This window comes from Eurosta solidaginis, chromosome 4, assembly GCF_040869045.1.
Source record: "Eurosta solidaginis isolate ZX-2024a chromosome 4, ASM4086904v1, whole genome shotgun sequence".
NCBI classification, from domain to species: Eukaryota; Metazoa; Arthropoda; class Insecta; order Diptera; family Tephritidae; genus Eurosta; species Eurosta solidaginis.
The window spans coordinates 255,994,900-256,021,985 of NC_090322.1; the positions used below are offsets into that span (position 1 = coordinate 255,994,900).

The following is a 27,086-nucleotide window of genomic DNA, read 5'->3' on the forward strand; positions in this document are numbered from 1 at the left end:
CAACAGTTTAGCGATACGAACGTTAGTAGAAGGTTGCAAATGAAAGGAATTGCACTAAATTCGTTACAATATATTTGCAGCGAATCAGTCAGCTGAAATTTATTCATACATTATCTGCTTCCAACGCAAAATTTTTCCACAAGTCACAATCTTAAATAAGCTTTTATTTTTTCTTAGAAAAATATAAAAGTTACGTTAAGATGCAAAATGGATCTTAGTTTCATATTAAAAAATACGAGCTGGACCCGTGCGCATCTTGCACAACCAATAAAAAAGTCTCTTATCAACAGAAATCAGCTGTTCTATCAATCAATTGAAAAACTGTCGGTAATGCAGTGCAAATATTCACAATAGTGCCATAGTACAAATAGATTTCTTTGTGAGCTCACAGTCGTTTCTTTATGACAAATTATTTTAATAAAATAGGGCTAAACAAAAGCAATACGACCAAAATTACCCAAAGCTCGCTAATAACCCGAATCTCCATCTTTGCAAGCAAAACTTTGTTTATAGATTTGGATTCCAAATAAGAGCGAAAAAGAGGCCCGTACATAAAAACAGCAATTAGAAATAATATATATATAATAGTACAGCCAATTTTGTAAAGGTTTGTATAAAAAAAATTGCAAGGCGCGATAACCTCTGAAGAGATTTTAGGCCGAGCTTCTCTTCCAATTTGCGTCGTGCTCCGTTTTGATTTTTCCTATAAATTGGCGGGATCTGACCTAGTCGTTTTATGCAGACTCCGAACTACCTCTGCAAGGCAGATGAGTTTTCACTGAGAGCTTTTCATGGCAGAAATATACTCGGAGTGCTTGCCAAACACTGCCGAGGGGCTACCCCGCTTAGACAACTTTTCTTCTAATTGAAAACCCTTTTTTCTAAAATTTTTATGTTGCTATGCCCTGGGCGTGAGCCCAGGATCTTCGGTGTGGTAGGCGGAGCACCCTACTATAACACCACGGTATAGTTTTTCTGAAATTGGAAAGTGAAGTCATTTACTTACATGGGCATTGATTTCGTAGTCCCACTTGAAAAATGGTAACTTTTCGTGCAAATTACATACTAAAACTGTATATTTCATTAGCTTCGTCTTGAACATATATATTCGACTTTAAGTGACAAAATTTCCTAACCTTTTTATTAACTAGTTATTAGTTAGAAATTACTGAAAGTTGGAGTAGAAGTCGACTAAAATATCCACCTCGTCACTATGGAATACCCCTCAAACATTGCATTGTAGGCATATAGCAAGAGATATGCTATTAAATCACATTACAACATCACATACCAAATAAATTCGCATTGGAAGAACATCAAGTCGTATAGCATCGCCTCATTAAATTATATCACATCACATAACATTTCATATTTACATTTTGTCATATCAGATATTTTCACATCCCAACCTATCTTATAACATCACGTAATGCATGTTATTTGAAAGGCAGATACTGAAAAAATGATCAGAGCTGAAGTAATGTCGCTAGAGCTTTAAAAACGAAATATCAATTTTTACAATGACGATCACGTCATATCAACGACTCGCAAAATATTAACAGATACCATATCGCATCGTATGTCGCAATGTCACCACATTATAGCTACTTTTGTAGGTTTATTAAATCGTATCACATTACAAAAGACATGCCGTTAGATCGCGTAACCATAGAATCCTTCTTTAAATCACATAACATGACATTAAATCACATCATATCAAGTTATTTATATGATCTGAGGCCAAAAAAATCATATTCAAGGGTTGTCAAGTGGGCTTCCGCATAATTTTCTCCACACGTTTTCATTTCGTATTATAACAAATACAACGCTTCCATATTATTTCACATCACATACTATGCAATCATATGCAATCAATACAAATCAGATCACGTCACATCAGATCAAATCAAATCCAATTTAAATCGAAATCGAAATCTAGATGTGAATCATAATCTGAATCTAATTCTAAACTAAATTCAGATCTTAATTAAAATCTGTATTTAAATCTAAGTCTAAATCTAAATATCAGTTCAAATCTAAATTTAAATCTAAATCTTAATCTAAATACGAATTTTAACCTAAATCTATATTTAAAGACAAATCTAAATCTAAAACCAAACTTAAATCTTAACCTAAATCGAAAGCTAAGTCTAAGTCTAAATCTCGGGCAATCTCGATATTTCTAGATTTAAATCTTAGTCTAAATCTAAATATATATCCAAATCTAAATGTAAATTTAAATCTAAATCTTAATTTAAACCTTAATCAAAATATATATAATATAATAATCTAAATCTTAAGCTAAATCTAAATCTAAGTCTAAATCTTGGGCAATCTCGATCTAAATATAAATCTAAATTGAATCTTAGCTTCTACAGTTTCGTATCATGATTAATATTTCTTATTTCCCTTTTAGGTTTGGATACAGATTTTCATAATCAAAATGTCGTTTTCCCCACCACTATTGTTTGTCCGGAAACTCCTATTGATCATGACAAAGCCTACGATTGGGCCTATAAGGCATTATCGTAAGTCAGCAACGACTTAGAAGATAATAATTTAATAAATCCACTTATTATGAATTGTAGTAATTATGATCATACCAAAGCGACTACGATTACACCATTTTTGGAACTTTTAACTTCTTTGAACTTTGAAAATATCAATGAAGCTTACGCTTTAGCTCAATCGATACCAGGAAATTCTCTGAAACAACTGAACTTGAGAGAAGCAGCATTTAAGGTATGCATGCAATTTTGTTAAACTTTGTTTTTGGAGCGAGAATCGAGAAACCTAAGATCCAATCATATGTACGAAAATTCTCGGTTTCTAAAGACTTTCCTACTCGCAGTTATCCACTTTATTCAAATATATCATAGCGCTTTAGTGATGATGCCCCCTTTATCTATCTTTAACGTCTTTGCCCTTTCACAGGCTCGTGTCAGTTGTGAGAATACTATAACAGATTGTAAATATCGTGATGAGCCCATAACCTGCTGTACACACTTTCGTACTGTTTATACCGAGAATGGTATTTGCTTTGCCTTTAATAGTCGTTTTAAATCTCAAGAAAAGGAAGAGTAAGTTTCATCTTATGAAATTAACATTGAAATTATGAATAGCCAACTGTACAAAAACATCTTCATTTTATTTTTTGAAACACAAGCGTGAGCGGAGACGCACCACATGATCTGTATGAAACGGACAAAAAATGGGCTCTGCACTTCATACCAAATGGAACAGCAAAGGTAAACATAATCTCAATGGTTACAGTAGGATGTATTAAGTGGATTTGGTCTCTTCCTTTTTCGTGTTGTTCTAATGCGGGAGTGGAGTCTACCTTCTCTAATACCACGAATTTCAATTATTAAATACCCAAATAAGAGTGTCGATTTGAATAATTTCTTAACGGGACCGTCTACGTATCTATGCAAAACATAAGCTAGCCAATGGATCCATAGTGCCCTTATTCATAGCTCCATTTTCATATCTACGTAAAGCTCATACAGTTCGTCACAATACCTCTTTAAATACTCAGCCGTCAGCATCACAGACGAGACCATAACTCATTATTGGAGAACGTTTCGTACGCTCCCAGGGCCACCTGAACCCCTTCCGATAGAATGCATGATTCCAAGCCGTGCCACGCCAGTTATGATGAGAGGCTTATAGAGCTAACTTTTCAATTTTCTACTCAGTCTTTACTATGTTTAGTTTCAAAGCTGAAATTGTTGTCACAATTTTTGTTGGTGGCCAGATGGATACAGTCTTTCACAGTCTCGAGTTCATATCCATCAACACACGAGCAAGACCCACCTTTTTACATATATTTCCAATGTGGAGAAGGCGAAAATTACAACCGCCCCAAAGGCACGCTCGATTTAAACCCATGATATCCGCAGCAGTGATGCGTGGTGAGAGCAAAATGTGCTCCCACTGATGGGTTGCATCGTCTGGTAAAAGAATGCTTTCAGTGAGCGGGCATTGGTTGTTGTTGTTGTTGTAGCGATAAGGTTGCTCCCCGATGATTCGCCGCTCGAAGGTGAGGTTGACAATTGGGTTTGGAGAAGCTATATATTGCGCTGGAAACCTGAAAAGGTTGCACTACACAACTCCTTGAATCTGGTATTTTAGTCGCCTCTTACGACAGGCATACCTACGGCGGGTATATACTAACAGGCATTAGTAATCATCAGCGGTCTGTTTCGTTAACAGCTTCTCGAGGGCAAACTTTCCTTGTGTCCTTGCGTGCACCTTCTTCGATGCACATAGACGTGCGCGTATCTTGGCTGTCAGAAAATTGCGGTTCGAGTCGATATTTGGATTTCGTAGCGTACGCACATCCATGACACAGGTATTATCACCACCCTTTATAACGACGTAATCGAGTTGGTTTCATGTTCTCCGATCAGGGGACCCAAGTTGCTTAATGTAGCTAATCGTGCTGGGTTCTGGTATTGTACATCATCATACCTCAAGCCTTGGTTAAGTCGATCAATCTTAGCTCATTGGGAGATGCGATACCGCGGATGCTGAGTTTTCGGAATGTAGGACCAAACAACCCTCACTTGCCAATGCTGCCAATTCTGATTTTGATATCATTGCAGTCATCGTACTTTTGTTGTTGTTATTTTCTTATAGAAGTATTTCTTATCCACGTCCCCTGCATTGGTGTGTTCACATTCATGAGCAACAGTATTCGACGCGACGAAGTCCACATCCACGTCAATGGAACTACGCTGCCGACTGTCATACTCCACAAAGTCTTGGGTGTGACTTTCGATCATGATCTACATTTTGATGAGCATGCAGCCGCAATTGTACCGGAAATCCAGAGCCGTAATAAAATCCTCAAATCCCTTGCTATCAGTACTTGGGGAAAAGACAAAGAAAGAAGTAAGTCGCCTTTGTGCGTGACCAGCGTGTAGCCACAAATGATTTAAAGAAATCGTGCCGACGACGGGCATTAGAGTTAGCCCAGAACATCTCCTTCGGTGAAACTACGCTACAAAAGTGTGACCATTTTAAGTATTTCTCCCTCTCCCCGAAAGGAGCTACTCCAAACAAAAACCGCGGATCTTTCCGAAATGACCGAAACGTCGATTTTCTTAAATACATATAAACAAAAACTTTCCAAATATTATTTTTTTTATATGTTTGTATGTTTAATGGTGTGTTCACTTTTACTTAACATTTTTTAAGAATTAATGAGCTTAACACCGGTAAATAATAATCGTTATTCAATTATTATTTTGGTTTTATTGGGAAAAACTGAAAGGAAGGAAACATTTACCGGCATATTGCGATGGTACCATTTCGAAAACCGCCACGTCATCATCGTCAGGCAATTCCGTAATGTTTTTATTTATTTCAGCAGGTTTTTCCGGGTGAAACTTACCGGTGTTAAGCTCATTAATTCTTAAAAAACCTTAAATAATTTTTTAATTTTTTCGCTTTACAAGCTTGTTTCGCAAGTTAATGATACTGTTCCAGATCGTCAAACATACCATTGACGTCAGCAGTATGTTTCCATATTCATTAGTTGTGGACAATGTGATACTCTGAATTCCACACAGAGCGAAAACCACCTAATAAAATAGAACAAAAGTAAGAAGATATCTCTATAGTTTTTTTTTTAAGAAGAATCCCTACTTTCTTTAAGTGGGATTTTCTTTTTAATAAAATCAAAAAGAAATCTTCGAATATATATGTGGATATCTCCTTGAATTAAAAAAGGAGGCGTTCTTCTTATTTTTATTAGGTTTTCTCAATGAATTTATTAAAAAGTTAATCTTCTAATTTTAATGAGGTTATCTCATTGAAGTTATTAAAAAAATAATCTTCTTATTTTTATTAAGTTTTCTTATTGAGTTTACTAAAAAGGTAATCTCCTTATTAATGTAAGGTAATCTTCTTGAATTTATTAAAACTCGTATTTGATTATAAACAAATATTCTTTATTCGTAAAATTATACTGCAAATAAAAACATATTCATTCCTTATATGTAAGTATTCAAATCTTACATGCATACATATGTGTATATTTGTTACATATAAGTTCAAAGTTAGTGTTAAAAACTAAACTTAAATAAATGTATTAGAATTCTTTTTATACATTCAAATTTTTATCAATATATTAAATACCAATACTATTTTTTTCTTAAAACTCTTAGACCATTATTGAGCCAGTAAAAATCAACAGGTGCGCCATCTAATGTTTTGAAATTTATGATATCATATATTTCTGAGACAAATCCTATAAGATATGATTGAAAACTTTCTGAAAAACTTATATGTTTCCATTTTTTTCCAACAATTTCTACATTATTATCTTTAATTATAAAATTTACTACTTCATATACATTTACATCTTCATTCATTGTTAAAGTTACTACGTGACCAATTTTAAATCTAACGCCTCGAAAACCAATTTCATTTGTTTTCTTGTACAAGCCGAGGTCTAAATTTGTTGATGATAAATGTTCTTTAATTTCCAAGCTAATTTCTTCAGTCTTTGTGAAACTGGTTTACCTTATATTATTTCATAATGTGTTTTGATAAACAGCTTTACCTTTCGAAATGTTGTCGCTATGCAAATACCTTAAAAAGAGCTCCCTCGAAGTGTGGTCTTTAATATCTCTATTGAAAATTTTAAAAATTTGCTTGTAAAACGTCTCCAGCTTTAAAAAGATCATATTTCCCTTTCCAGGATAAAGCGTTTCAAAGTCTATCTCCACCTATGGAAAATTGATATAAAATATTGTGAGATTTGCGACTTGAAAAAATTAAGAACTTTAAATTATAGTAACTTAAAAGTTCATAACCATGAAAATCTTTGTAACGTGGCCATTCATTAAAAATACAGATCAGAGAACTGGCATCATGCAAATCTTTAATTCTTTGACCGGAAGTCTCTCTCCAGTAAGCCAGAACTTTTTCCCATGGAGTGCAATTATTTTGCAGCCAGCACTTCTTTTCGTAATATGCATCGTTGTCATCTAAACATTATGAAATAAGTGTACAATGTGAATATACAAGATCTCAATATATTTTTACCCCTGGTGGAAATTTTTTGTAGATCTTGGGTATTAGAATTTGCCGGAAAATTATAGTTGCGTTTATCTGAATTGACCCATCGAGAAAACAACTTTCCCGTGGGATTTTTCTTTCCGTACTTTCTAGCTAGAAAGTATGTTTCCTAGATAAAAAATAAATAAACTGAAGGAGTTTGTTGGTACGGGTATGGTCCAGAAGTTAGCAAACTTTTGTTTAGTATATTTGCAATGTTTTATATGACACACTTATTTTGTAATTTTTTTTATAAAAATATGCAGTTTTGTAGCTTCTTGAATTAAGTGCTTACTGCTCTCATCACACTCAAATGGCACATTCTAAAAATTGCATGCGTTAAGATACATAAGCATTTTTTATTACGATGCACTTACCATTTTCTTTCGCCATTCCTTTAAACCTGCTTTAAATTTGACCTTTTCGCCAAAAAATATTGGTGCAAGTTTATCAAGCAAATCGTTGATATCTTTATAGTCAATTTTTTTTTTAAATAAGCGCGGATGTGAGGCCATAGTCCATGAGGATCGATAAAATTTCCTCGCTTAGCTCACACGATTTAAAGATAGTCAATGTTTCGATTTGAGGTACATCGCAAGAACCGTAGCAATTTTCTTCCAAATTAATGATGTCCATTTCCAAAATTTCCGAATGTAGTATGTTAAATTTACACGCACCGGTCAACACTCACTTTAAATCTGAATAAATTGCAAATGCATTATATTCAACATTCAAAAATGTTAAACGAAAAATACAGTTATAACAGAAACGATATAATAGAGAGACATTGCATAGACGAAAAATAGTGTGAGACAAGCTTCACAAAATTCTAGTAGGTCACATCATAGCGGAATGATACAAGGTGGCAGCATGGTGACATACCTACAAACATAAATAAAAATTGCATGTACTTTGTTTTTGTAAATTCGATGGACAAATGTCAAAATCGTACTGCGCCGGAAGTTGATGTATCAAATCAAATAAAAAAAGTTTATAATCAGCTGTTCCATGCTGCCACCTTGTATCGTTGCGCCATGGGTCACATTCACCACTTACCACAGCAGAATTTGTTAAACTACCACTGTCTGTATTTGTTATTTAATAATTATTTGTACACTTTTTATTCAGCTAATGTGTTCAGAATTTTAACTTTTACTCAATAAAACTCCAATCAGTGTATTTCTGTGCTTAAATTATGTTAAAAATTGTGTTAAAGTTTTTGGTGTGGTGAAAGTGACCTACTAGAATTTTGTTACGCTCCGCTGCTTTCCACCGAAGTTCGCGCATGCAATATCTTTATATTCCAGAATTTTTGGTTATAATTGGCGACGTTGACATGCCTATGCTTGTGCACACATACATATGTACATATGTATGTAGTTTTTTTGTACATTTTTTTCCTTATTACTAACGGCGCGATGATGAAGTTGCTTACAAAAACAAGCTACATATGCAAAGCGAGTAAATATTTATGCACGTACATTAGTTTATGAACGGGTGTATATGTATATGTAAATGGAGTCGACAACAACAAATGCGAACAGAAAAAATAAAGAAAAATTGAGTAAGAAGATTTCTATTTAAGCCGGAGTCATTGGTGTCGTATGTCGTATCGCTGTATCCGTATCCCTAACGTAATCAGCTGTTTATCGTTTCGACGGTAAACCAAAACCCAATTGGTTGGCTACGATACGGTTACGACCTTAGCGGCACCAATAATCGATTGCATTGATTCTCATAAGGTTGGTCGAATCAGCTGTTATAAGGTTACCGATACGGTTACCGATAAAACACCAATGTCTCCAGCTTTATTGTAAGAAGATAAACTTTTAAATAAAATTAAAAAGATTTACCCCCCAAAAATAAAAAGAAATCTTTATGGAAATATCTTCGTCTCTGCCTTCTGTCCTCTTTTTGGTCCCCGAAGCTATTCAAAGAGACAATATTCTTATTTTTATGAGAATTATTTGGCTCTGTGCAGCCATTCAATTAAGAGGTTTATGCCGATCACTTTGTCGGCGCGCCGGCCACGCCGCCGCCGCCGATTAAATAGCCGGCGTAAACCTCTAATCCCAACAGGCATCTGATTGATGAGCCAATACCGCCCAGGGGCTTAAGAAGTCATTATGAGGAAATACGGTACCTGAGAACACAGCCGCATAAACCCAAAAAACACAAGAAGGTCCTAAGTGAACTCCACAAACAGTCGTCGGACCTCTATGTCAGAAATTGCCCAGTGAATCCAGTACTCAAAGAACAGTACCCAAAACTTCCGGAAGAGGAATGTACACTCCCCAGGGAAACGCGAGTCACTCTAGCTCAACATCGATCTGGATAATGTAACAGGTTGAACTCTTACCTATCCAGAATCAACCCCGACATACAAAATGTATGCCCTGCTTGCAATGTATCCCCACATGACACCAGCCATCTCTTCAATTGTAATGTGGAACCATCGCCTCTAACACCTCTCTCATTATGGTCCACCCCTGTTGAAACAGCAAGTTTCCTTGGACTCCCGTTAGAGGATATTGATGACAATTTGTGATCGGTCACACCTATTGGATGGGGCGAAGCACTGCTACAACAACAACAACGACGACGAAGTCTCTTTCCTACCACAAAACAACCTAGTGGCTCTTAATCGCGCGTCCCGTCCCATGTCCACTGGGGTAGACCTCGCAAGGCCCTGTTGTTGTTGTTGTTGTAGCGATAAGGACTTTTCCCGAAAGCCTAGGGGAGTGTTATGGAGTTCATGGTCCTTTGCCGGATGCAGATCCGGTACGTTCCGGTACCAATCCCGACCACCTCGGGAACGATTTATTATGACCACATGTGACCTTGTAGGCCATACCACCCTCCCACCCCCTATATACATGAGGAGTTCAGGGTCGCCAGAGCCTCGGCTGTTAATCAAACAGGATTCGCCACGGATAGGTGAGGTTGACAATTGGGTTTGGAGAAGCTATGAATTGCTCTGGCAACCTGAAAGGGCTGCGCTACACAAACCCCTTGCATCCAGTATTTTAGTCGCCTCTTGCGACAGACATACCTACCGCGGGTATATTCTAACCCCCTAACCCGCTGGGAGACTCGCAAGGCCCTATTATCGTTCTCCATTGTGATATGGCCCCTGGATGGCGGTGATGCCAACCTTTGCCCTTAGCACATCCCCCTCAAGAGTTCGGAGATCTCGCCGAGGACTGTAACCTTGTTTCTTCATTGGTAAGGGGTAACATGTAGCAACCCGCAAGGGTTTTAGTTGCCTCTTACGACAGGCATACCTTGCCGCAGAAATTCTTTAAACCCTCTTAAGCCGATGAGGAAACTTTCTATTTAGCATTCTACAAAAGAAGTCGATCCATCTTATTTTACGATTATTGTTTCGACGATTCCCAACACTTATTCTTTAGTTGGTCAAATTTGATCATGTTGATCCAAGCACTCACTTTTCAACTTCATTTTTTTCAAGGTTTACATATTTTCGAACGAAGAGTATTTCGGACAAGATTTCAATGCACAGATCCTGTGGGAAGATAACCAGAAAGTTGAAGCGAGAATCTCTAAGAAAAGTACTTATACAACTGATGATGCCAGACAGCTAACAATAGGGTAGGCCGAAGAAATCAAAGAAAATAATCAGAAGTTGCACAAAGTTAAATCTAATACTTTTTAAAAAATCATAGACAACGCAAATGTATATTTTACGATGAGGTCAAATTACAATACTTTCCGGAAGGTTACACATTCTCCTCGTGCATGAAGGAATGCCGCATGAAACGCGCCATTAAATTTTGTAAATGCAATCCACCATTCTATAAACCGATTCGTAAGTTTATATAAAATTATTTTGAAAAGCGTTTGCCAGTTGAAAAAAATATTTTTTTTAATTTTAGCCAATGTGGCCTCGTGTGGCATATCCGATTTATTATGTTTGGAAAAAAATAAAGCTAATATTACAAGCATAAAAAATTGTATGCACTGTGAGCTGAGTTGTTCGAAAACCGTTTTCAATATTGAAAAATTAATTAAAAAGTATGTTAAATCTTAGAAACATTTTATTCTTCATTAAAGCAAATTTTATATATTTGTACTCCTGCCTCAGCACCGAGAAAAACGACTATACAGGCGTTTTAGTAGAATTTCTTACTTGGCCAATCATACGTTATAAGCGCGAGATTCTCTTCGGTTGGGTGGATCTCTTGGTGTCATTTGGTGGTATTGCAAGTTTATTTCTTGGTTTCTCACTACTCTCGGGTGTGGAGATTATATACTATTTTACTTTGAGAGCTTGCTGTATGGTCTATAAAAATAGGGTAAGTCCATTGCCACATTTACACTTTATCAAATCGCATTTCCGAATGACTTATTTCTTGATATTTTTTGGTCGTACTATTGTTTAAGCTGCAGACATTGGTGCTTTGTCGGTAACCGTGACGGTAACCTTATAACAGCTGATTCGACCAACCTTATGAGAATCAATGCAATCGATTATTGGTGCCGCCAAGGTCGTAACCGTATCGTAGCCAACCAATTGGTTTTTGGTTACCGTCGTAACGATAAACAGCTGATTACGTTATACTGTTTTCACACAGAAACTTAATGATCTCATTTCACCCGCTAATGAAATCGTAAATTGTTTGCTTTCACACAGAAGTATCTGCTCGATTAGTATGAAGGATGAGACAGACAATCATGGCGGAACGATACAAGGTGGGAGCATGGTGACATACCTACAAACAAAAAAATTCCATGTACTTGTAAACATTGTAAATTTTACCAAGTAGCGCAACTAACAGCTGATCGGTGAAAATTCGCACATTCACACGCACAGTTCTCGTCTCAGTTTCAAAAAAAACTTTAGATTATTTAATTCAAATTTTAAAGTGAGATAATCCTTACAAATTTATGTATACAGAATATATATGGCGTTTTTGTTGTTATTAAAACAATAGTTTTATTTATATTAAATCTTTTATCATTTTTTTTTTTAACTTTGAAAAAACTCCGAACACCATTCCTTCATTATATGACATTCGACTGCCTAGTCCACTGCCTTCCACTCTATTCGCAACATAACCTCTACTTAAGCTGCCAAACTATATAGTAAACAATGCTTGTAAATTCGATGGACAAATGTCAACATCGTACTGCGCTGGTAGTTGTATCAAATCAAATAAAAAAGGTTATAATCAGCTGTTCGATGCGGCCACCTTGTATCGTTCCGCCATGCAGACAATGACATTTGCTTTGACAAATGACATTTTTAAGCACTGAACACACCAAAAACTAAGAAGCGGAAACAGAAGTGGAACGCTGCCAACAGAGTTGCATTGTGCTTTTGACTTCATTAGGCATTCGATTAGCTACTAATGAAATAATAATAGATTCGAATTTTGTAGGGAAGATTGAGCTCAATAAGCGTCTTAATGTAGAAAACTGCCTTTATTATTCAATAAGCCGTCTGTGTGAAATTAGTATTAGGAATACGACTACAGCGATACGACATACGGCACCATTGACTCCCGCTTTAGTCAATTATCGTAGTACAGGAGTACAGGTCATGCTTCAACTATATATGGTTGGCTCATCTGTAAAGCAACAAAATATGTCTGTTAAAATTTTCAAAATCTGTGTATTGGTGTTGGTGCGAATGGTATGGAATGGAAACATAAAACTTAGCAGTTTTTGTATGTGAAATGTTGTTGCCAATGTGTTGGTTTCATTTTGAGTTTGCCATCTCCTTTTGACAATCCCATCGGCCATGCAATGAAATAAATAAAATCAGCTGATGAGATCATCCAACCATATAATTGAACCATGGTACAGGTTTACAAATATGATATGTATGAGAAAGAAACAATTCCTTTCTCTATCTAACACACTTGGGTCAGTGTCAAACTCATTTGCCGTTTTTCAGTGAGTTTTACAGCTCCGGCTCACGCTCAATTCTCATGGGAATGCTCTGGATCATTGAGAGACTTGAGAAGCAGATGTCGTGAAATTTTCGCACACGTGAAATGTGATAGGCAGATGTCGCCGCTGTTTTTCATTTAACTCATACGGCGAAAGGCTAAGCAGCGACATCTATTTTTGAAAAAGTAGGTATATTAAAGGCTGCATTGCCAACATAAAAAGAAGTAATTAACAAATTATCTGGCTCACAAATTGAACCAGACTCCTATCTGGATTTATCTGGCTCAAATCGTAGTTGTTGCATTTATATGCAAATTATTTATCTGGCTCAGGATTTTGCCACCGGATGATAGCTAATAGCAGTCTGGTTCAATTTGTGAGCCAGATAATTTGCTAATTACTTCTTTTTAGGTTGCCAACGCGGCCTTTAATATACCTACTTTTTCAAAAATAGAACTGAAAGACGGCAATTGTTTACTATAGTCAAACTATTGTGGAACTCAGTGGAACCTGCGTGGAACATGCGTTTGACTCTGAACGAAGTGTCAAAATTACCGGGGTTGCTGTCGTGGAAAGCGACGCAGGGAAACAAAAAAAAGGAGCGGAATATCAGATATGGGTTGCTGTGATGGTAAATTTTTTTGAACGAATTTAGTATGGAAATATAGTGCACCTATATGGGTCCAACAGAAAATTATACAAAAGCCTTAAATTGGGGTATCTGAGGACGCGTAGTATGCCAGTATTAAGAATACAAACACGGGTGCTAAGTTTTCCTACCCGTTCAAAAGTTCTTCGCGAAAAACAGTTTGAAACCGAGGTCGACTGCAATAACCCGTCCAAAAATGTAGAAAGAGTAATGAAAAGACGCGTTTTATCCTGTTATCAATAGTCCAAAGGCGAAAAAGTATTCGAATTATTGGAAGCGAGGCAAAACGCGTATATTAATACCTCACCCGACGGTTTTGGTCGTGTTTTAGCAATCGTCCCCGGTAATAAAGTATCACAATTTATTAATTAAAATTGGTCAGAACATATGAATTTTAAAGAGAGATGTAATTAAGTGCTCGTTTGAAAGTAAATAACGATATTTCTTTGTAATTGCACGATACAAATTTTACGCAGTTTTCGTTAACAGCTACTACACTTATCTTGGATCTAAGAAGTACAACAGCCCTACAGCCCTTCAAAAAACGCGAGTACTCCATAAATAATGTAAGGAATACTCCTTTGGGAGTATAGGAGTATTCCAAAACTAATCTGTATTCATACAAAAAATGTGCTCCAATTAGCATTGTGATGTCCTAGGAGAGGAGTAGGTGATCCCACTCTCGCTTTGTTTGTGAGTATTCCATAGAGTACATACGTGAGAGTACTTTCCAAAGTACTTTCACTGTTTTACTCCATGGAGCACCCGCAGAGGATCATATGCCAAAGTACTAAAGAGGAATTGTGTCGGAAAGAATTATCGAAGTGAATTTAATTTAAAATGAAAGTAAATGAAGAGGGGAAATACAACTTTTATATTTTATACTACGAATATCCTTATGTTATTTAGCATTTGCGTGAATAAAGAAACTAATATTTCTCTATACATACTTTAGTATGTATACATAAAACCAGTGCGCTGTTGCATTTTATCAGAGTTGCCAAAGTAAAATTTTATTATTAGTTATTGGCATGCAATATTTTACTTTTGGCAACTCTGTTCGATCGTCATCGTGTCGTGATCACTGTCGTTAAAAAACGAGCAATGATCGGCTGATGGTGGCCCGCAAACGCATTGCAAAGGAGTATTGTTAGAGTACTCCAACATGAAGAAAATGGAACACGTAATCCAACAATTTTTGCAGGGAGTGCCAAATAGCATCCACAAAAAAAAAGAACAAGAACAAGCATTTTATCAGGTGAGCGTGGCTGTGTATGTGCGTGCTGCTACATATCCTACTCGTAGACCTTTACAATAGCCATCATCCGGTGGCAAGATCTTGAGCCAGATAAATAATTTTGCATGTAAATGCAACAACAACGATTTGAGCCAGATAAATCCAGATTGAAGTCTGGTTCAATTTGTGAGCCAGATAATTTGTTAATTACTTGTCTTTAGTTTGGCAACGCTGCCTTTAATAAACCTACCTTTTCAAAAATAGATGACGCTGCTTAGCCTTTCGCCGTATGAGTTAAATGAAAAAACAGCGGCGACATCTGCCTATCACATTTCACGTGTGCGAAAATATCACGACATCTGCTTCTCAAGTTTCTCAATGATCCAGAGCATTCCCGTGAGAATTGAGCGTGAGCCGGAGCTGTAAAACTCACTGGATGATGGCAAATGGATGCAAGGTGGCAGCATGGGACAGCTGATTATAAACTTTTTTTATTTGGCGCAGTACCATTTTGACATTTGTCCATCGAATTTACAAAAACAAAGGTCCGTATTATGAGCATTATTCGATCTTCGCTGGCTATCGAAAATCGAATTTGAAATTGGTATTATGACACCTCATGTCTGTCGAAATTTTCGTTGTGTATCTAATTTCCAAGCGAATAGAAATTTGTTGTCGACGCTGTATCGAATAGAAGCGCAATTGTATAAAATGTAAGTTTTTTGTATTTATATTCTACTTTTGTACTGCCTAGTAGTAATTTTAAAATATTTGTATTAATTTTATATAGGCCCAAGGTTGTGAGTACAAAACAACAGCTTGAAAGACTGGTTTCAATTATCCATCTTTCACAAATAAAATTTTCCAAGACATTCAACACCTCTGATAGTACCACAGACACAGTCGGCCGGACAAGTCCGAGTGCATTTCCGTTTCCAATGCTCAGTTGGAATGATCCATGAGCACAAAATCGGAGAACTGTTTCCAATTTTAGAATATTAGGAATAGACTTGGCTCTTGTGCATTGCTGCAGCAGTTCATCTGTGTTCATCTGTACGGGACAACAAGTCGCTTCTTTGGACAGTCTGAAATTTTGAATCTATAAACTAAACTTATAATTTAAACAATTTAACAACTTATTTAGAAAGCTATACTTACGTGGTGGAATTCATTTCCAAAGGATTTGAAGCATCCCTCACCCGTCTTCTTCTTCTGGCTAGCTCCAATAAGCTTTCCTCTTCATCTAACGAATCATCAAACCACAATTCCGTCGTAGTTATACTTTTATTTTTAATATCTTTATTTAATAACTAGTTCTGCTTTTGTTTATTTATTTTATTTTATTTGACAGAGTATTGGAAATGTGCTATTGTGAACTTTTGAGTTTATCGAAATTCACAATAACGCTTGCCTTCATCGAACGCGCGTCATAATACCGAATGAACGTTCGTTCGATCAGCCTTTTCGACCACAGTCGAAGATGAAATTTGTCTCATAATAGGGGCCAAAGTACATGGATCTTTTATTTATATTTGTAGGTATGTCACCATGCTGCCACCTTGTATCGTTCCGCCATGGTTTTTCCGAAGAGCGAATTTCATCGCATTTGGCCTGCAAATGCAAACCGATCAGCACACGGTTTTGACATTTAATTACTAAAAAGAACCCCGGCAAGAACACAATGTTTAACGACTTATAATAATCTTGGTCTGGTTGCTCAGTGCGAGTTTAAACACCAATCAAAGCTGACTAGAGTTTAATTAACCCTGCCACTTCGGCCGCTCAAGCTGAGATGAGCAGCAAAATTTTATGTTATCGAACAAAGTGGCAAAGTTAAACTCTAGTCAACTTTAACTGGAGTTTAAACTCGCACCAAAAATTAGGGCAATTGGTTAAGCGAGACACGAGTTATACCAATGTTAGCCCTTTCAATTGATTCATTTGGAAGTGTATTTGGGGCCAGTGTGAGTTGTATATAATGCTAGCGAAGCAATTCCTTTGATTCTGAAACCTTCCTGAAAACAGATGGCAGTTTTGACAGACATGCGTTGTGTTGCACACTTGAAAAACTGGGTTTGTTATGCGGTTCGAGAAGTGCTTGAAACCCTAGTAGTGAATACTCTTCAAAAAAAAAAAAACTTTTACAAGAAATGATTCCCCCATATTTTGAATACCTCTTATTTCTTTAAATAGCAAGAACTTTATGAGATCGAGGAGGAAATCAAGAGTAGGCCACCACCAGCCATTAATCTTTCACTTCGTATAAGATGGTATGCTACAATGACACAACAAGCTCAAGCAAATGTCACTGATAATATGATTCGCAATAATTTGAACACTAAAATATTGAACGGCAAACAAAATAATGGTAAAGAGCTGACGAGGCGGCGCAAAGCAGATAAGGTATTATTTTTTTTAAAATAAATACACATTTTCTTTGAAATTAATTTATGAAAAAAAATTTAGGACTACACTGGCTACTCAAAATCCCTCTTCAAATCCACGAAGATAATACCACAATATAAAGATTTGAACAACGACTGGCAATATCTACCTTGAAATATCCATAGCATACAGAAAAAAATATCGCAAAAAAATGAAAAAAAAAAATTATATTTATCAGCAGTTGATATTACGATATCATAAAATGTTAAAAAAAAAAAATGTACTGCAGTAAGCAGCTGAATCTTTTATGCGTTGTAAAAAAAAATGGTCAACATATTAATTTGAAGAAGAGCGTAAAACAATATCTTGATTGTCTTTTCAATTTAACATAATTTTAAAGAATATGCTTAAATAAAAATAAAATTAGCACCAATTACAGTTTCCTTGAAATTTTAAAGTCTTAACTTAGATTAAGTTATTGTTGTTGTTGTTGTATTACCGATAAAGACACTCCTCGAAAGTTTTGGGGAGTGTTATCGATGTTGATGACCCTTTGTCGGATATAGAACCGGTACGTTCCGGTAGCAAAGCACCATCAAGGCACAAGCCCGACCATCTCTGCAACGATTATTATGACCACATTACACCTTCTAGGCCATAACTCCCCCATCCCCTCGTTCCATGAGGAACTAGGGGTTGCCAAAGCCTCGCCTGCTAAATATGGGTATCATACATACATATTTGTAACAGTATTCCCATAACGTAGGTGAGGTTGACAATTAGGTTGCGGAAGTTATAAAGCTTTGTATTGCGCTTATCAACCCCTTGAATTCCTAGATTAAGTTATTCCAAATCACCGGTAACTGCAACAGCAAACTCCTGACGTCGTCAACTACACTGGATACTCCAAATCTTAGGTTTGTTTAGATAGAAACCCCAAAAATATTCTGTGACAACCTCTACTTAAAATATATTAACCTTCCAGCATATAAGGGTGTCTTAGATTACAATCTCAATAAGGCATGCCTATCGTAAGAGGCCGCAAAGCCGAATTATTTACGGTAGGCAAAACGCAATTTTCACAGGCATGCGAACTCTACAAGCTCTAAATATCGCCTGGAGCGATGAATTTGTCGCAGCCAATTTAGGCAACGACCTCAAGGCTGCGAAGAAGGTGAACACCATAGCCCTAGGAAAATAAGCTGCTCGTCAAACATACAGCTTAAATTACTTCACTCGGCTCTCACACCGGCTCACAGAGAGTAATCTTAGAACAGACGATCAAGCCAAGGAACTCACTACGTATGGCAGCTGTGGTCACTAGGGCTTATATAAAGAAACAAAGAAAAGGGTGTGGGAAAACTAGATCTTTCTTGATTTTCGTTTCTGGATTCGCAATCCGGGATCCAAAATGCGTCTTTTGGTACCCTACTCTTTATTTTTTTACGTCTATGCTTTCTTAGAGAATTACAGAATCCTGTAAGTCTCATATAGTGGGCATAACATATGATTTTCGGGTGGATTGTCAATTCGCTTTTAAGGGCTAATTAAACTTCCTTAACCCTAACGCCATAATCGTAACCATACCCGTATTCAAAACCATCTCCAATGTGATCGATTAATGGTGCCTTAACCTAAAAGTCGTGAAAATTTCATAAAAATGAAGAAAATGCAAAGAATTGCAAACATATTACACAAAAAATAAGTCTCTTGGTCATAACGTATCCAAAATAATGAATAAAATCTACAAAAAGTTATTAAATTCAGCAACTCAAATATTTTTAGGTTATGGATATGGCGAGAAACCAAAAACCAATTGGTTTGCTATGATATTGTAACGAATTTAGGGAAACTCCGCTTATTTTACACCTTCTACCAACGTTCGTATCGCTAAATTGTTGAATAAATAACTCCAATATTCAATAATGCAAAATCGTCCCTATTAGACTACTTTGAAAATATTTCACAATAACAACTATACTTCGCAACTGATAGCGTGCTTAAATAAAACTGATCTGCTTACTCAGCTTTTGCTCCTTTTAAACTCTCTGCTGCATCGTTCGCATACTTCTAGGCGTTTCTTCTTCTAGAATTTACTACTTGTTTACCAGTTATAAACTCACCAGCTATAAACTACAGATGCGCGTTTATAGCTTCTCGCATAGCCATATGCGCGTGTATATGTGAGTGATATTTCCACCGATGATTGCATACTTATGTACATATGTGTAGACATAATGATTGATTTGTTTATGTAGATACAAGTGACTGCTTAATATCGGATTAGAGACGATAGTATCCTTCAGTGCTGCTAATATTCGTCACAATATGGTTATGGCGTTAGCGTTATGGTATGGCACCATTAATCGATTACATTGATTTCCATAAGGTTGTTCGATGAGTTGTTTTATCTGGTTATGGTTATACGGTTATAAGTCACCATTAATTGGCCGTTTAGAAACCTCAAATTTAGTCCCAGTAGCTACCTACGCAAAGGTGTTCTTGCAGGGTTTCTTGCATAAAGAGAACATGCGCGCCCTCTAGTGTCAAAAGGTAACACTTCCATAGCCAATACACAGATGTCGCTGACACGACGTAGTAAAGAAGACAGGAAAAAACAATTAACAGCAACAACAAACATGCATTTGGCGGAATAGTTGGAAAACGGTAAAGACGTTTGTTCATTGTAAATTTTACGAAGTAGCGCAACTAACAGCTGATCGGTGAAAATTCGCACATTCACACGCACAGTTCTCGACTTATGCGTTACTCACCAACGTACGTACCAAAAACGTGTCAGCTGACACGACCTATCTTATGAGTGTGCAATGTAAACGAAAACTCACCGACGTGCAACGCCCGTACGTACGTAGCCCGGAACGTAGAAATCAAAACAATTTTGATTTTTTCCGTAAGAACGTGTCAGCTGATCGCTCTCTCACTAGACAGAGTTGCCTAGTAAACTTTTGTGCCCTAATTTTTGACCGTTTGCAGTTTTATGCAAAAACACCTAATTAAAGTTTGAAAAATTGTGAAAATAATTCGAAATAATTATGTAAAAATTTAATATGTATTTATACTTATTTAATATGTATTCCGGCCTTTTACAATATCAAAAATTAAATTGGAAAAAGTTGATGTTTCCATAAGCATACATACAAAATGGTCAATGGCAACAGTGCTTATCTGTAAACAATACACACACAAATATGTTATGTACATGTACACAGACGCACACATACAGACGCACACATTGATTCCTACGGGCTTGAGAGTTCGGTCAAACGTGCTTCGTACGACAACCGTCCTTACGTACGGCACACGTCGGTGGGTAACTGCCGCATCAGTTTCAAAAAAGACTAGATTATTTAATTCAAATTTGAAAGTGAGATAATCCTTACATATGTATGTATACAGAATATATATGGCGTTTTTGTTGTTATTAAAACAATATTTTTATTTATATTAAATCTTTTATCATTTTTTTTTTTTAACTTTGAAAAAACTCCGAACACCATTCCTTCATTATATGACGTTCGACTGCCTAGTCCACTGCCTTCCACTCTATTCGCAACATAACCTCTACTTAAGCTGCAAAACTATATAGTAAGCAATGCGTTTGTTGAGCTAAAAAAAAATAGGGAATTTCTTCAACTAAAAAATATTTTATACAAGAATTGGAGAGGAAAAATATACAAAAAAGTGGCCTAAGAATTCAGTAAAAGCTATAGGAATTGCATAGAACATAAAAAAGGAAGTTTTGCAGTAAAGGAGTGAAGTGTAAAGGCTGTGCTGTGGTCGTTGGCAGATAGATTACGTTTTTTACCAGGAAAATTGTGAAGCTTGCAGACGCCCAGTGACTCCGCGTTTATTGTTAATTAAAAACGAACAAACAGCTTCATTTTAATTAGTTTAAGGAAAAATCTATTGTACATGTACTTATGTGAATAATTTGTGTGGTTCAGAAAGTATTCATATAAAACAAATACAGCAAACGACTCGTGAAGCAAGAGGTTGAGGCGTAGCAGAGATGCCCTTTTATGGAATATATGTGCCCGGAAAAGAAGGTAAACAATTTATTTCAATATATTGTTCGAAATTCAATTATAATGTATGTATTTATGTGCATAACTATTTTTAATTAAGAAAATTCACATTTCAGAGCACAAGGAAATTTAATTTCGAATCATTATTAAGAACAATGGCATTTTCTGACCCAGTTCATTGCGCCTTCAAAATATGTTTTTTTTTAAAATAGCCTTTATTGATAATTTTAGAAGGAGATAGACAGTTTAATATACCTATATGAAGTGAAAGTAGGTGGATACACAACATTCATACAAGATTTGCAGTGGGCTAAGTTTGTTTAATCAACAGCGGGTACCTATAAGTATTTGACAAAAATTCATGTCTATTAAATGCATACTTCAGTTGGCAAAGTCTTACGGCGAGCAATAAAACTGGCCCACAATTAAAAGCCACCTTGCGCCAATTACCATATCGGCACCACAAAGGTCGATGAAACCATTCCAAAGGTGAAGGCCTAAAATGCAATATTAAAAACACCTGTGCGTTGAAGGAGAACGCTATCTTACACTTGTTTTCCCACTTTTCGCTATCTTCAGTCATTCTAGAAAATATTAAAAAGGCAATAACACCTGTTAAACCATCGTTGCTTATGAATACGAATCGAAAATTATTTTTATTCAGTTATAAGACTTTCAAACCATTTTTTTTAAATAATGGTCACTTTCCATTCGCAAAAGTTTTACGGTGGGTTAGGGAGCTTAGAGTATACCAACGGCAGGAATTCCTCTCGTAGGAGGCTACTGAAATACCCAAAGGATTTGAGGAGTGTGGGTGAGGGGTGTGTAGCGCAACCCTTTCATGGGGTTACCAGCGCAGTTTATAGCGTCTTCAACCCAGTTGGCAACCTTACCTACCCCTGGCAAATCCTTTTTCTTAGCAGCCGAGGCTCTGTCGACCCCAAGTTCCTCATAATGGACTATGAGTGGGAAGCGGTAGCCAAGACCCTTGAAGCCATTTTGCCCCCTACTTCAAAGCAAATTTGCAGCTAGCCTGTCATCAGCATGGCTTCAGAAAACTCCATAGCACCACCACCTCGCCGCGGTTTAAATCAAACCCCCTACCATAGAACAGTACTCGTTCCGCTAGATCTATCAAAAGCTTTTGATACGGTGAACCATGGAACGTTACTGCAAGACCTGGAAGGGTCTACCCTTCCCCCATGTCTTAAAAGGTGGACCGCATATTATCTGGGTGGTCGGCAGGCATCTGTGCAATTTAGAAACGAAACATCAAAACCAAGAAGAATTAAACAAGGGGTGTCACAGCGTGGTGTCCTAACCACACTTTGTTTAACTTCTACATATCTAAGCTACCTTCGCCACCAGAAGGAGTTTCCTACACCGATGACTGTACAATAATAGCCACAGGCCTGGCCCATAGATCAATCAGCTTTGCAAAAGAATATACGGCTCCCTCCCTGGTCTCTCCAGTTTTCTTCGCTTTGCGAAATCTGGCATTATCACCGACTAAATTTTGGGTGTGACGTTTTATCAGGATCTACATTTTGGTGAGCATGCAGCCGCAATTGTACCGAAAATCCAAAGCCGTAATAAAATTGTCAAATCACTTGCTGGCAGTACTTGGGAAAAAGACAAAGAAACGCTCATTATCACTTACAAAGCAATTGGCCAGACGATTGCATGCTACGCGTCCCCTATATTATCGCCAAGCCTAAAAACTACTCACTGGAACAAGCTACAGCCCTGCCAAAATACTGCTCTCAGAACCGCCACGGGCTGTCTTCTTATGTCCCAAGAACACCATCTCCATAATAAGGCGAGAATACTCCCCATCAGGGAGAGAAATGATATGCTAACCAAACAGTTCTTGTTGAATACCCAGAAACCTGGGCATCCCAACAGACATCTGATTGATGAGCCAACACCGCCCAGGGGCTTAAGGAGTCATCTCCGTAAATATTATGAGGAAATACGGCACCTGAGAACTCAGCCCACAAACACAAGCAGGTCCTCAGTGAACTCCACATACAAGCGTCGGACCTTTATGCCAGGAATTGCCCGGTGAATCCAGTACTCAAAGAACAGTTCCCAAAACTTGCGGAAGAGGAATGCACGCTCCCCACGGAAACGCGAGTCACTCTAGCACAACTTCGATCTCGATACTGTAACAGATTAAACTCTTACCTATCCAGAATCAACCCCGATATAGAAAATGTATGACCTGCTTGCAATGTGTCCCCACTTGACACCAACTATCTCTTTAATTGTAATGTGGAACCAACGCCTCTAACACCCTCTCATTATGGTCCACACCTGTTGAAACTGCAAGTTTCCTTGGACTCCCGTTAGAGGATATTGATGACAGTTTGTGATTTGTCGCACCTATTGGATGGGGCGAAGCACTACTACAAAAACAAGAAGTGGGATGGGTAGAACCTTCAATGTAGTCATATTACATCGTTCCCGAGATGGTCGGGCTTATAACTTTATGCTGCTTGTTACCGGAACGAATCGATAAAACTCACCAAAACCTTTGGGGATTGTCTTTATCTCCAAAACAACAACAATAACATGTCCTACGCTATAGCTACTAGGGGCGGCAGAGTTGCTAGATCTCGAGGCAGCGATTAACCTAGTTCCTAGAAAACTGCGCGTATTTTATTACTTAACTCCGAGTTCCTAATTTGTGTTTTGCCGTTTGGTGTACAAAAAAAATTGTGGTAACACTATGGCCACATTCAGTTTATGTGACGCCTTTATTGACGGACAGTTCAACCTAACCTTACTTATCCTAGTTAAAAAAAATCGGGTCTTTCAACCCTCGCCCGGTTAAGGCCACATATTTTGAAGACACCCGGAACCATATCAATTAGTACGTGCCAGAAATTTGAGCCACTTTCTTAAAAAATCGAAATAAGGGTTATTTCGTAGTGGGAGCTAACGTATTGCGTCCCCGTGCAGCCCACTTAGTGCTCTGCTTATCAAAACGCATGCGAAGTAAGTGTTCCTCTTCTATAAATTCAATACCGCCGCCACATCCGAGTAGTGTTGTCAATGCACCTGTCCCATAGATTCCGACGCCACCCACCTTAGTTGCTGAAGTTTTGTCAGACGAGAACTGTAATTTCGTGGAACCCCATCTTATTTTTCACGTTTCAGCCACCTAAATATTATGAATAATTTACTCTCAATTTGCTTGAATTACATATGTTCCTTCCTTCCATACTTCAAAATTTTGTGTGCATTTTTTTTAATAAATAGTATATTGGAATACATTGGAATGAGTAATTCTTAATGTATGTATATGTATGGAGATATAAATTTAAAAGTAAAGCAAAAAGGTGTTACTTATAAAAAACAGAAATAAAACTTTCTCCGTTGTTAAGCAGCTGCAATTCATTCTAATTGTGTTTATAGAAATATGTAGCAAATACATCGCACGTTTGAGAATTATCTGATTTTTGTTTACTTAGCAAGGTGTTCTCGAAAGACAACACACACAAATATAAATATATATGCACGCTAGAGGTTTACGCCGGTCACTTAATCGGCGGCGGCGGCGGCGTTTCCGGCGCGCCGGCAAAGTGATCGGCGTAAACCTCTGAATTGAATGGCTGGACTTCAGAGTATCACATTGTCCACAACTACAGAATATGGAAAAATACTGCTGACGTCAATGGTATGTTTGACGATCTGGAACAACGTCATTAACTTGCGGATGAGTATCTGGGAGGCTTGTAAAGCTAAAATTTCAAAATTTGTGTAAGGCTTGTAAAGCTAAAATTTAAAAAAATAATATTTGGAAAAGTTTTGTTTATATGTATTTAAGGAAATCGACGTTTCGGCCATTTCGGAAAGATCCGCGGTTTTTGCCTTTCGCGGATCGTTCAGAAAATTTTCTTGCAGAGAGAGGGAGAAATACTTAAAATGGTAACACTTTTGTAGCGTAGTTTCACTGAAGGAGATGTTCTGGCCTAACTATAATACCTGTCGTCGGCACGATTTCTTTAAATCATTTGTGGCTCTTTGTTGGTTACGCACAAAGGCGACTTACGGTTGTTATTGATGGTCTATTAAAATTCATGACTCTCGTGGCACAGTTTTAACGAGTAACATCAATGCTGGCTTATTGTTGATCGCACCAAAAGGCGCCTTAAATTATTTCGGCTGTATCTAAGAGCTACAATTCCCGACGTACGAACAGTAACAATCCCGACCCCAGTCGCTACCACGCATCCTGGCCCTTATACAATATGCCAGCACAGAAGCTATAGAAGTGCGACTTCGAACTCATACCTTCGTCGACGTCACTTTGCTAGCAGCTCTAGGTGTAGCTCCGAAGACTTTCTGACGGATGTTTTTGTCGTGCTATGCTTCCGAGCTACAACAAAAAATCACCTTGAAACATTAGAAAGTAACTATTCTGCCAAGAATGCCGCCCTCGACATCATAAGCAGTCTAAGTGTATATAATTGTGTAACTCATGTGTGAAAACCGTATAATCCTTGGCGCATCTACATAATTTAAACTTGCAAGGACCGTTGTTGTTGTTGTGGCAGTGCTTCGCCCCACCTAATAGGTGCGACCGATCACAAATTGTCATCAATGTCCTCTAACGGGAATCCAAGGAAACTTGCTGTTTCAACAGGGGTGGACCATAATGAGAGGGGTGCTACAGGCGTTGGTTCTACATTACAATTAAAGAGATGGTTGGTGTAGTGGGGACACATTACAAGCGGTGCATACATTTTGTATGTCGGGGTTGATTCTGGATAGGTAAGAGTTTAGCCTGTTACAGTATCCGGAACGAAGTTGAACTACAGTGACTCGCGTTTCCCTGGGGAGTATGCGTTCCTCTTCCTTAAGTTTTGGGTACTGATCTTTGAGTTATGGATTCACCGGGCAATTCCTGGTGTAAAGGTCCGACGCCTGTTTGTGGAGTTCAGTGAGGACCTGCTTGTGTTTTTCTGCTTCATACGGGTGAGTTCTCAATTGCCGTATTTCCTCAAAATGCTTACGGATATGCCTTCTTAAGCCCCTAGGCGGTGTTGGCTCATCAATCAGATGTCTGTTGGGATACCCAGGTTTTTTGGGTATTCAACAGGAACTGTTTGGTTAGCATCTCACTTCTCTACCTGATGGGGAGTATTCTCGCCTCATTATGGAGATGGTGTTCTTGGGACATAAGAAGACAGCCCGTGGCGGTTCTGAGAGCAGTATTTTGGCAGGGCTGTAGCTTCTTCCAGTGAGTAATTTTAGGCTTGGCGATAATATAGTGGACGCGTAGCATGCAATCGGCTGGCCAATTGCTTTGTAAGTGGTAATGAGCGTTCTTTTTATTTTCCCCAAGTACTGCCAGCAAAGGATTTGAGGATTTTATTACGGCTCTGGATTTTCGGTACAATTGCGGCTGCATGCTCACCAAAATGTAGATCCTGATCAAACGTCACACCCAAGATTTTTGGTGTAGGACTGTCGGTAGCGTAGTGCCATCGACGTGGATGTTCAAAATGGTCGAATGTATAAGGTCGCGGAGGATTTAGTCGGTGACAATGGCAGGTTTCGCGAGGCGAAAAAACTGGAGAGATCAGGGAGGTAACCGTTTATTGTATTGCAAAGCTCATCGATTTGTGGGCCTGAGCCTGTGGCCATTATTGTGCAATCATCGGCGTAGGAAACGATACAAGTTTTATAATGTAGACCAAAATTTGCATACGTTTGTGTTCGATAAATTTACTTCAATAGTCTTCATTTCCGGCCTTATGATATAAGAGCTCATTAC

The 27,086-nt window shown here is 37.6% G+C and overlaps 2 protein-coding genes across 4 annotated transcripts in view; both read left to right on the forward strand.

The window, feature by feature from the left end:
- Positions 1-17,672, forward strand: part of ppk23 (pickpocket 23) — a 589,427-nt gene extending 571,755 nt beyond the window's left edge. For 2 of the 3 annotated variants that reach the window (XM_067785804.1, XM_067785802.1), the window contains exons 3-12: positions 2,417-2,528; positions 2,589-2,742; positions 2,935-3,080; positions 3,167-3,248; positions 10,541-10,680; positions 10,755-10,897; positions 10,965-11,103; positions 11,174-11,384; positions 17,064-17,273; positions 17,337-17,672. In XM_067785804.1, the coding sequence (XP_067641905.1) occupies positions 2,417-2,528; positions 2,589-2,742; positions 2,935-3,080; positions 3,167-3,248; positions 10,541-10,680; positions 10,755-10,897; positions 10,965-11,103; positions 11,174-11,384; positions 17,064-17,273; positions 17,337-17,429 (1,430 nt within the window). In that variant the 3' untranslated portion in view covers positions 17,430-17,672. The remainder of the gene's footprint in view (positions 1-2,416; positions 2,529-2,588; positions 2,743-2,934; positions 3,081-3,166; positions 3,249-10,540; positions 10,681-10,754; positions 10,898-10,964; positions 11,104-11,173; positions 11,385-17,063; positions 17,274-17,336) is intronic. The other variant, XM_067785803.1, reaches the window with a different exon arrangement.
- Positions 17,673-20,845: 3,173 nt separating this feature from the next.
- Positions 20,846-27,086, forward strand: part of LOC137251345 (ankyrin repeat and LEM domain-containing protein 2 homolog) — a 36,575-nt gene continuing 30,334 nt past the window's right edge. The window contains exons 1-2 of the mRNA XM_067785773.1: positions 20,846-21,131; positions 21,219-21,322. Coding sequence (XP_067641874.1) covers positions 21,286-21,322 — 37 coding nt within the window. The 5' untranslated portion in view covers positions 20,846-21,131; positions 21,219-21,285. The remainder of the gene's footprint in view (positions 21,132-21,218; positions 21,323-27,086) is intronic.